Below are 11,073 nucleotides of genomic sequence, written 5' to 3'. Positions count from 1 at the left end.
CTAACACCCCCTTCTCCCGAATCCTCTCTTCTCTGCTCACTGTGTTCCTTCTTCCCCTGCCCGCCGCCTCTCTTTGGTCCAAGGAACTCCCTTCTTCCTCTCATGGTCCACATGGCAGCCACCAAGCCGCTTTCCGGCGAGGTAGTATGGCGGCGGATTGGCGGCGTCGATGACGTCCCCTGCCCGCCGTCCCAGTCCAATGCGAAATTGGCGCCGGAGGAGCTGTAGCCAGAGCATGGGATCCGGCCGGCCTCGATCTCATTCACGTCGTCGAGGAGGTGGACGTAGTGGCTGACCACGTCGGCCACGGTCTTGCCCGGGTATGCACGCCTCCACCATCTCCCACCGGTGGAGACGTCGGAGTCGAACTTGGCTAGCGCATCCTTCGAAGCTCTTGTTCTGCTCCTGCGTCCATCTCTCATTGTCACCGCCGCCGCACCCCTTGGGGCCGAGGAACAAGCTCGCCGCTGGGTAGCGAGGTGCCACCATCGCCGACGGGAGAACTTCCATCCACGGCGCCGCCATTAATGGGTTTGCTATAAGAATCGACTACTCGGAAAGAAAACACAAGTACCCGACACCCGCAACTCTGTAGTAGCCTGAAATGTCCTCATCAAAATTTTAGATTTTATGTGTTGTTCATCTGTAACTCACGGCACTGGCAATTTGTAGGCATTAGAATAGTTCTGAGAAAGTGTTTTCTGTAATCTTTTCCTGTCTCTTGTGTTGAGTTGCTTGTATTTGATCTGCCATTGCATCAGTGGATGAATGTTACTTGTTCCTCGCCGCAACTCTGCTTTGAGCTGCGCCATTTAAATATATCGAATGATGGATTTAAGTTGCATTTGGTGAATGAAATGAAATGGAATTATATGGAAATTATTTATTTTTCATTTCTTTGTTTGATTGAATTTATGAAATGGAATAAATTTGACATCTATGGTTTGCCTGATTCCAGTGTCGGCTTTAAGCATAGGCCACTAAGGCCTATGCCTAGGGCCCCCAATAAATTGGGGCCCATTTTTAAAAAATATTAATTATTATATATATTTTTTTTGAGATAATAAGAAAATTTTAAAATATTTTTATTAGATTTTGAAAAGATTTGACATAATCATTAGATTTGTAGAGATTTAGTATGGTCATTGGATTTTATAAAGATTTTGGCATGATTCAAATATATTTAATATTTCTTAATTCTTAAAACTTTAATTTTACTAATTTCTTTATATTCCTCTTCTTCCTTCTTTATTAACCTAATAACCTATTTTGCTCAACTTCAAATATTTTACTTGTTTGATAGTTTATTTTCTCTCCTCAAGACATTTTCGAAATCATCACAAGGGGTGTAAGGAGAGTAACGATCAGAATTAAGATCTTTTATTACATATTTTTCTATGATCTTAAAACCTAAAGGTATTATCTTCCTTATTTCCCTATCAAATATTTTTGTTATACTTCTGTTAATTTCTTATTTTCTTATCAATGATTCCTATTGTAAATTTGTAATATTATTCACAATTAATACTGTTAGCAAATTTTTACAATATAAAGATATGAACATTACTATTGTATTAGATCAATTAAAAGGTTTTATTTCTTTTTTAAATGAGTATAGAGAAAATGGATTCATATCTGCTATGATTTCTGCTAAAGAAATTGCAAATGAAATGAATATAGAAATTTAATTAATAATTTTACATCTCAAAAAGCTAGAAAATTTAATTTTATATAAAAAAATTATTTTTAAAATTAATATTTTAATTTATTTTTAAAAAAATTTAAACCCACCATTATCGGTCTCAAATCCGAATAAAAAAAGATGAAAGAAATTTTTTTAAAATAACAATAATTATTTTAAAAAAAATTCGCCTAGGACCTCCCGGAGGCTTGAGCCGCCCCTGCCTGATTCAATCGGCTAATAGTGGCATTCTCATTTTGTCTACTTGCTCCATGATGTACTCAGTATGTCTGAATCCATTTATAGTATATTTAGTAGAAATAAATTATAAACTAGATGAAATGGAATATGAAATTTTATTTGAAAAAATCTATTTTGTCTACTTGCTCCATGATGTACTCATTTTTACGATTATTAATTTGAACGCAAGAAAAAAAACCAAGAATATTTAGAATCAAATGCGCATGTCAAGAAGCTTTATCATGTATGGCAAACAAATCATGGCACAAAATCATAAGCTCAATAGAAGTGATTCCTAAAATCGTCAAAGCAAGCAAAATGAACAAAGTAGCAAACACAAGACAATCCCATCATTGAACATCTTTCTAGGTTCGATTAGGAAAATTGCCACTTATTTTGCCCAACGCATGAAACAGTATGTTACAACGTGGGCATCACAAAACTTGGGGAAACCAGAAACTCACACAGTAGAAGAGACAAGCAAGGGTTGATCTAGCATCACCTACTAAGGTTCCACCGGCGCCCTAAACTTTAAACCGGCATAAATTGCTGCATCACCAAGCTCCTCTTCGATCCTAAGAAGTTGCGGGCAGCAAGATCAGGAACCGCTGTCCAACAATCTGGACCTGCTGTCCAATCTCTTCAGTCATCTTGCTATAATGGGTCCAATCATCCTGATCAAATGGATCTTCTATAGACACAATGGGATACTCGGATGCAAAAGACTTGTAGACATCTTTCAAACTGTCGCCTGAGATTTTTTGGGAGCCATCATTGTTCTATAGGGAAGAAAACGAACTTTGTGAAGTTACTTGTGTGGAAAAGATAAACAATAAAATAAAATAAAATAAATAACTGAAACATAACAAGATAGATAGTTTAGAGTTACCCACATTTATATCAGTTTCCAACCATCAGATATCTCAGAACAAAAACAAGAATTTACCTCCACTTTGAAGTTAAGATCATAAGTCTTATCTTTATCATTAGAAAACTCAGAAACTGCAACATCCATCCCAATAACAACCTGACAGACCCAAGAAAAGCAAACTTTTAGTCCCTTAAATCTCTTATATCAATTTCTTTATTTTGGAAATAAAGAAATTTAGGTTACCTTGCCAGTGTATCCAGCTTTCTCTATAGCTGTCTTCAAAAGTTCAAGTCCCTCTTTGTTTTCCTATAACATTCAAGAGAAAGCAATAATAGGTCCAGTAAAGCAGTAACTTCAAATAAGTCAAATAAATTTTCATCAGGATAACTAAATAAGGTTCATTGTGAAGCTAAAGGATTAGTTAAATTTTGTCCCAAATCTATAGAATGACCAAAGGTGGAGGAATATAGAAAAGGTAGCAATACTACAGTGTTCTATTTGTAGGGAACAATATAGGAAGCAAGTCAATTTATCATAATTTCAGCAAAGAAGCACGTGATATAGGCATTTTTTTCAGGTATATTGACATAACATCAGGATCCATTGCTTGTTGTTGGTGGTGTTATAAAGTCTATAGATTTTCAATACCAACTAAGCATACTGTGCAGTTCAGGCCTCATGATAGTTGATTTAAGCAACTAAATGAAATGCATAAAGTGGTTGGAAATTTTCCTACCAAAAGAAATAATAGCAACAATGACATAAAGACAATAATATGTAGTCAATAGGGCCTTATTGACAAACAAAATGCCTATGAATGGCATCTACAAAGCCAAGGGTTCATCTATGATCATTGATTTCTCATTGTGGATGTCATCCTGCATATAAGAAATAATATGATTTTTCAATAATAGTTACATGTGTATGGATGAGAGGAATGAAGGGTCATAAATGAACCCCTCAAGAGGGCTCCATGGAGGGACCCTCTACAGAATTTAGATCACTAAAGATCCATCAATTTTTATAAAATCCTGTAAGTAAATTTTCAGTCTCCACATAAAAACTAAACCACCTGAATGTTGGTAGCAAAACCACCTTCATCACCAACATTAGTAGCATCCTGCCCATACTTCTTCTTGATTACAGCCTGCAGTACAGTAACACGCAATAGGTACATTGTGCAAGAAAGGAATATTAAACATACAAACTCACAATTATATACCTTCAAATTGTGATAAACTTCCACACCCATTTTCATGGCATCTTTAAATGAGGATGCTCCCGCAGGAAGAATCATAAATTCCTGATTAAATTAAAGTCAAAATGGACAATATAAGAAGTGGATTGTTAGCTACTCAAGTAAAGATTCAAATGAAGCCTAACCTGCATAGCAAGCTTGTTTCCAGCATGTGATCCACCATTGCAATCTGTGCTGAATAAAAGAATGGAGTAGCAATCTTCAGAAACATGAATCAGTTTGCTACAAAGAAAAAAAAAACTAATGGAAAATCATAAACCTGATAAAGTGGTATCTTCTTCACACTAGCTCCTGCTTTGCACACAGCAAGAGAAACAGCCAGTATAGCATTTGCTCCCAGCTGTAGGTATGAGAGTATAGAGAATGATCAGTGATGATTCGAAGCCTACTACGAGCAGAGGGCGCGGCGGCGAGCAGATGGGAAGAGAGCAGAGCGCGGCGGCGGGCAGGGGGAAGGGGGCGCGGCGATCAGAGGAGAAGAGAGCAGAGTGCGGCGGCGGGCAGGGGGAAGGGAGCGCGGCGGTGGGAAGGCGATTTTTGGGGTTTAGGGTTAGCAAACCCTAAAACCCAGATGAAGTGGACGGTGGCGATCGGGAATGGGAGGCGACTGCGGCTGACGAGCTCTCTCGCAGCTCTGCGAGATCGGCGGCGACGACGGTGACGACACAGAGGAGTGAGATCAGGGGCGACAGCGGCGACGAGCGGAAGAGGCAGGACGTGGCGACGGCGGCGATCGGGACAGGGAGGCGATGGCGGCGTCTTCCCGCGGCGAATGGGTGGCGACGACAAAGTGGATCTCGAATCGACATAGAGCCGACAACGGCGAGGGAAGCTCAGATATTCGGCCGCGCGATTTTTGGGAGAGGGCGCGATTTTGGGAGAGGGCGGGGTTTTACTTTTTCTGCTTTGCTTGTCACGAGCACGCGGAGGAAATTCCCAGCCACGTCGGCATCTCCACGTAGGCGGCGCTCACGAGTCGCGCATGGAACGACGCTCAAGCTAACATTTCCGTATATATTGTTCACGTGTGAAACTTGGAGTCTCTGACCAAGAATTATTTGTAAAAGATTCCTTCTTCTCTTTATTCTTCTTATATCCCAGAGGAAAACCATGCAAGTGGTAGCATCTATCAATGATATGATTTTTTCCATTGTAATTGCTACAATACAACTTCGTTTAACTTTTATTTGAGAAATGATTCCCATAATGACTTTTACGTGTATCCACCAACATGACCTCCTTGGAGACAATCAAGTCTCTTTGTTTCTCTTCATTTAAAACCATGGAATAAACTCTCCCAATAGTAGGAAGAGGCTCCATAAGAAGTATTTGACCACAAATAGCAGAATAAGATTCATTCAGACCCATAAGAAATTGTATTACCTTTCCTCTTTGTTCTTGTTCTTCTACTTTCTTTATGACACCACAAGTGCAAATTGGAAGATCATTATAAGAAGAAAGTTCATCCCATAAGCCTTTTAATTTAGTGAAATAAACTGCAAGAGACATAGAACCTTGTTGTAGCAAAGTGATGTCTCTCTTGATTTGAAATATTTTAGGTGCATTATTTTAGGAGAATCTTTCCTTTAAATCAGTCAAACTTTAGCAGCTGACTCAGCATAAATCATGCTATTAGCGATATCGGATTCAATAGAATTGAGGATCCACAATAAAACCATATCATTGCACCTTTTTCATGACAGAAAAGTTGCATCAATCGATGATGGTTTCTTGATGCTTTCGTCAATAAAATCTGTTTTATTTTTAGCGCTGAGAGCTATGCTCATTGAACGACTCCAAGTGTCGTACTTGTCACCATTCAAACATTTGGTGACCAAAACAATTCCTGGATGATCCGAGTGTTAAAGAAGAAACGGATCAGAATTGTCAGCAACAATATTTCCTCCAACTTTATCTAATGAAGAAGAAGTTGAATCCATCATATTAGACGAAGAAGCTTTCTAGAATAAATTGCTCTGATACCATGTAAAAAATATGGAAGGAGGAGGAGGTAATAGAACTTTGAAAAAATATTTTTCTCGCCCGATGTTCATATAAAATCTTTTACATATATATACAAGTTGGCTAAAAGAAAAAAAAAAGATAATAAATATTTGACATTATTACATCAAGATAAATTTAAAAAAATAAATTGGTAATCTTCTCCGAATAACATATTTTGATATGTTTCCAAAATAGTATATTTTAATAAAGGAATATGAGGAGTGAGACAAATTCAAAGAGGTGCCTATGATGAAGGATTTGTGGTCGTCGAGAGTGGAGGAGGAGGGGAAGAGGCGGTGGGAAGAGGAAATGGTCATCATCATTGCAATCGTGGTCATCTCCGACGAGGAAGGCGAGGGGAGGAGGAAGCGAGGAAGGCTTGATAAGGAGGTGGAGTTGAAAAGGTAGCAGTAGTAATAGAAGGGCAACAACTGGTCTATTACGCCGTTGTTGCATCGGAATTAACAAGCAATTAATCTGACGAGGAAGGCTGACGACTTTGACTTGTCATGGTTTATTAATGCAACCAATGGCGGAGCCAACTCGGATAATTTATCCGGACTGATTCAAACTCTTGGACTACACTGACGGTATACCGTGGACTAATTTTTAAAATTTTTTTTTCTCCTCCCTGAATCCAAGCTTTTTGTCTTCTCGTCGCCGTCGAACCCCCCCGGACTACAACCTGAGTACAACTAAGCGTGGCTCTGCCCTTGAATGCAACCTTATTATTAGGGTATTAAACGTCAAAAGCATCGACCTCCATGAAGCAGGCCTTCTGCTTCTCAAGGAAATCAATGTCAGGTCCCTTCTTATCATATCGCTGCTTCTGTAAAATCCCCAAGCAATCGGGAAAAATAAGGACGAGGTAATGCATGATATTCAAAACCGGAAGATTAACCACAACCTAAATTAATAGTTGACATTAACCACCTACATATGAAAAATAATTACCTGTCATGAAAATAGGATAAACAAAAAGATCAATTGAAGATAAATTATATAAACGTATGCTGCTGAGATCAATTGGACATCCACTGATTTCCCACCACTGAAAGATATGTAGTTGTAATACAGGTAGACTTATATAAAGTCCAATTTGATGATCTAAAATTATTTTAAATAAAAAGACTAGTGCTCTTTGGCCAATTGTAAATATTGTAAATGATATAAACGATGGAGTGCCAACCTTCATATAAACCCGACCACGGGCCGGGTCCCGCCCGGACCGGCCCGGACCCGGCCCGGTAGGATGCCGGGCCGGTTACGGTTCAAGTCCATTGGAATCGGGGAACCGCCGGTTAACCGACAGGTAGTGGTGGTTTGATCGAACCGCCGGTTTGGATTTTTTTTTTAATTTTATGATTTTTTTTTCAATGGCTAAGATCATTTGATCGTTTTTTATCAACGGTTATGATTTAGTATCTGTTTAATACATTTGTATATATTATCAATACATTTTTATATAAAATATATTTATTTTTATTTAATTAAATTATAATTTAACACATTGTTGCTGGGGATCGAATTAGGACATCCAGGACACAAGCACATATACTCACCACTGTTCTACAACACTTTTTCTTTATAAAATTAATATAATTATATATATACTATATTAATATTTATTTAATTCAAATCAATTTTAAGACGCCGTTGATGGGGAACGAACGCAATTCTCACCGATCAAAGACGTAGACACTCACCACTGTACCCAATGACTTTTATATAAAATTTCAATACGATATTATATATAATATAGTTATTTCAAATATATTATAATATGCAATTGATGGGGATCAAACTTGAGAGTTCCGCGTGAGAAATGGATACAAAGACCACAATACTACAACATCTTTATTAAACTTATTCAATAAATTTATTTATATATTTATTTCAACATTATATTTACATGCCGTTAGTGAGGATCAAACCAGAGTCTCCCCCATGAGAGAAAGGAATGCACCACTAAACTATATCGGCTTTTCTCTCTTTTTTTTCAATATTTCTTTTATATAAATTTTAAATTTTAAAATTTTTAATATAATAATTTTGAACCGTCACGAACCGTGAACCGGCGGTTCCGAACCGTGAACCGTTCGTGAACCGTAACTGTCTTGGACGGTTAAGGTTAAGGGTCGACCTGCGATGAACCGTCGAACCGACGATTCCGAACCGTCGATTTTGAACCGTGGTCGGGTCTACACAGAGATAGTAGAATCTCAAACACAGGAACAAAAAAGAAGCAATCAGTAGAGTTGTGAGGCGTATAAACATGAGATTTTTAAAAAATCTCTTCTTATATTTGCTTATTTATTTATTAAAAGAATACTTTATATTTTATGCATTAAATCTAAAACATTAAATTCCAATAAAAATACAAATTTAATGTAATGTAATAAACAAAAAAGATTTCAATGTTCCAAATGAAAAAAGAAAAAGAAAAAATATACCTAACTAATATCTTATCAAATTCATTTAATTTAATATTGTTTTCACAATCGACCCATAAAAAAAGATTCAATATATCGTCCGATCTCATTTGAAAGTATTCCCAACCGTTGTCTCAAATTCCTTAAAACCTCTTCATTTAATATAATCTTTCTCCATATATCTTCAGTAGAATCTGATTTCTTCTGGTTAGGAAAGCACGCGATTAACTCTTTCTCTCCCTCGGTCGGGTTGAATATTAAATCGTCATCATTATATAATAACTTTTCCCTGCAAAGTCGAATCACCTTGTTGTATTCCTCCTTGCTTTGCCAAAACTTATCGCAGAAGTTACCGCCGTCAATAGAATTTCCCTGCCCTAAATCCGGTATCTCAAGCCACGTGTCGGAAGCCACATCGTACACGAGCGCCGATTGCAACTTTTCACCTTTGTCGTCAGTCCCGCCGACGAGTAACATCTTCCCTCCAGTCTTGACATATATGCATGAAAATCGCTCTGGGGCTTTAGGGTTTGGAGCGCCTAGGCGCCAGGCCCCAGAGAGTAGGTCGTAGATGTTGACCTCCCCAGTACGGCGGTTTTCCATCGCGTCCCATCCACCTATCACCACCAGCTCTCGCCCGACGATCACGGCATTGATGTGGTTGAGGCGGTTGGGGGGCAGCGGCCGCATCTTTGGCCGGTCAGGGGCCAGCTGCCGCATGGTGCAGACGTCCGTGTCAGGCTCGTATAGGGCTAGGTGAAACTTACCCATGGTGTGCGGGAGCTTGCCCCGGAGGAGCAACGAGACGACGCAGGGGGCGAGGCCGGCGGCCCCGCGGATGCGGTAGAAGGACGGCGAGTCGAGCTCGTGCTTCCACCTCTTGCAGACGGTCCGAGCGTTGAGGATGGCGTGGAAGGGGAGGCGGAGGAGGCACTCGAGAGCGAGGCAGTCCGGCAGCCCTGGAATTAACTCGGCCTCCATGCTCATGATTCCTTTGGCACGGGAACGCTTCATGGCCGGAACGGTTGGAACGGGATCGGAATGATGATTGCCGCTAGAGAAATCGGAGAGCGACGACGTCGAGGACACTCCCCGGCGTGGCCTGATCGGGCGGCTCACGGGCGCGAGCACGAACAGCGGTGGAGGGATGTGCGCGAGAAAGCACCGGCCGTTTTCAGGGTGGAGGGATGTGCGCGAGAAAGCACCGGCCGTTTAGGGTTGAGGGAGTTCGATGGTTTTAATAAACAATTTTCTCAATCCAACTCTTATAAATTAGATAGTTCCAATACGATTTTGACAAAGTCTAAACGATTTATTCTATATTAAAATATAATAAAAATTATTTTAATTGTTTTTAAAAAATCTAATAAATTTTATATAATCATATAAATTTATTTTTGATTAATTATTATATATATATATATATATATAAGAAAATAAGAAAAGTTCTGAGATGATGATCAACTTTCTTTTGAGAGGGAAAAAAAGAGAAATAAAGGGAACAGGATTTTCTCAATTAATATAATTTTTCTTTGAATTAGTTTTTGGAAACTAATTTTTCATAAAATAATTTTTTCATTGAAATAATTTCTTTTTATTTCACTCGTATCAATTACTTGACTAAGAAAATATTAATTCTTACCAATTAAAAAAATAATATTAATTTTTTTAATTAATTATAAAAATTAATGACTTAAGATAATTTTTCATGTCATATATATAGAATAGCATTCTCTCCTCAGACCCCGCCCAACGGACGGCCGATGGAGGGTCGCATGTGCAGTTCATATGCAGTGATTGCTACACTAGTGCAGCATTGACGGCCAGCGACACTGCACCCGGCGCGGCTTCTGGTCTGCTTCCTTTGATTCTGCTTCCTCCAATTATCGTCTCGCACAATACGCACGAGGGCTAGAGATACTTGTTCCGACTGAAAGTCAAATAGTCAAACCATCAATCAACGAACGATCCGACACGTGTGATTTTCTGACGGAGCTTGAGAGAGAGAATGATGAGGATCTCAAATGCACTTCAACAGAAGATGAGAATGATGTCAGGAGTCCTGTAGGTCATCCCGACACTCAAATTAGTATTCTATGGAAGGAAAAAGGAAAATCCTAAAAAGAAAAGAAAAAGAGTTCAGAAAGTCGAACTAGCTAGCAGAGAAAGAAGAAGAGGCCCCTCAGAAAATCTTGTTTAGGATTTATATAGTCATCGAGAGGGCATCTCCACGTTTGCTAGAACGACATCATTATGGAATTGTATGAGGAGACCAAATCTGACAAGTTTGACATTATGTGTGTTGGATATTGGGACATTAAAGGACTAAACGGTTTTATGAAAAAATCATGTTGTCATCAATCGATGAAAGTCGAAATTAATTTTAAAATTGAAATCTACGTTTTGTGTAGATAGATCTAGATTATTAATTTGCTCAAAATCGATTAAAAGTGAATGAAAAATTAATTATTTAAAATCAGTCCAGAATAATATTAATTATTAATTAATATTATATAAGGAAGTATATGGAGAATAGTCCCACATCGAAAAAATTCGATGAGCTTCCCTTGCTTATTAATGTTGTTAT

General features: G+C 38.6%; 2 protein-coding genes and 1 pseudogene across 2 annotated transcripts; all 3 read right to left on the bottom strand.

The window, feature by feature from the left end:
* Window positions 1-36: 36 nt before the first annotated feature.
* On the bottom strand, window positions 37-525 carry LOC141817995 (transcription factor DIVARICATA-like; annotated as a pseudogene).
* A 1,820-nt stretch (window positions 526-2,345) lies between these two features.
* LOC141817996 (enolase-like) lies at window positions 2,346-4,213 on the bottom strand. Its single transcript, XM_074705599.1, has 6 exons — window positions 4,176-4,213; window positions 4,015-4,095; window positions 3,865-3,939; window positions 3,036-3,098; window positions 2,868-2,948; window positions 2,346-2,700 (listed from the first exon to the last, which is right to left on the bottom strand). Exons 1-6 carry the CDS (start codon window positions 4,179-4,181, stop codon window positions 2,497-2,499), a joined length of 510 nt encoding a protein of 169 aa, XP_074561700.1. The 5' UTR covers window positions 4,182-4,213; the 3' UTR covers window positions 2,346-2,496.
* A 2,580-nt stretch (window positions 4,214-6,793) lies between these two features.
* LOC141817994 (F-box/kelch-repeat protein At1g15670-like) lies at window positions 6,794-9,500 on the bottom strand. The gene is made up of 2 exons (XM_074705598.1): window positions 8,793-9,500; window positions 6,794-6,961 (listed from the first exon to the last, which is right to left on the bottom strand). Exons 1-2 carry the CDS (start codon window positions 9,498-9,500, stop codon window positions 6,794-6,796), a joined length of 876 nt encoding a protein of 291 aa, XP_074561699.1.
* Between the last annotated feature and the right edge of the window lie 1,573 nt (window positions 9,501-11,073).

The sequence above is a fragment of the Curcuma longa genome, unplaced genomic scaffold (assembly GCF_044706935.1).
Source record: "Curcuma longa cultivar G26 ecotype Majalengka, Jawa Barat unplaced genomic scaffold, ITB_CL_G26_1.1 contig_22854, whole genome shotgun sequence".
NCBI classification, from domain to species: Eukaryota; Viridiplantae; Streptophyta; class Magnoliopsida; order Zingiberales; family Zingiberaceae; genus Curcuma; species Curcuma longa.
Note: the sequence above shows the minus strand (reverse complement) of the source record. Positions and strands in the feature narration are given on the sequence as shown.

Coding starts and splice junctions, on each gene's coding strand:
- LOC141817996 (XM_074705599.1), bottom strand. Junction 3,940..4,014: donor AAGTTTATCACAATTTGAAG/GTATATAATTGT, acceptor ACTGTACTGCAG/GCTGTAATCAAGAAGAAGTA. Junction 3,099..3,864: donor GTTTTGCTACCAACATTCAG/GTGGTTTAGTTT, acceptor TGAATGTTATAG/GAAAACAAAGAGGGACTTGA.
- LOC141817994 (XM_074705598.1), bottom strand. CDS start 9,500: ATGAAGCGTTCCCGTGCCAAAGGAATCATGAGCATGGAGGCCGAGTTA. Junction 6,962..8,792: donor GCAAGGAGGAATACAACAAG/GTGATTCGACTT, acceptor CTATTAATTTAG/GTTGTGGTTAATCTTCCGGT.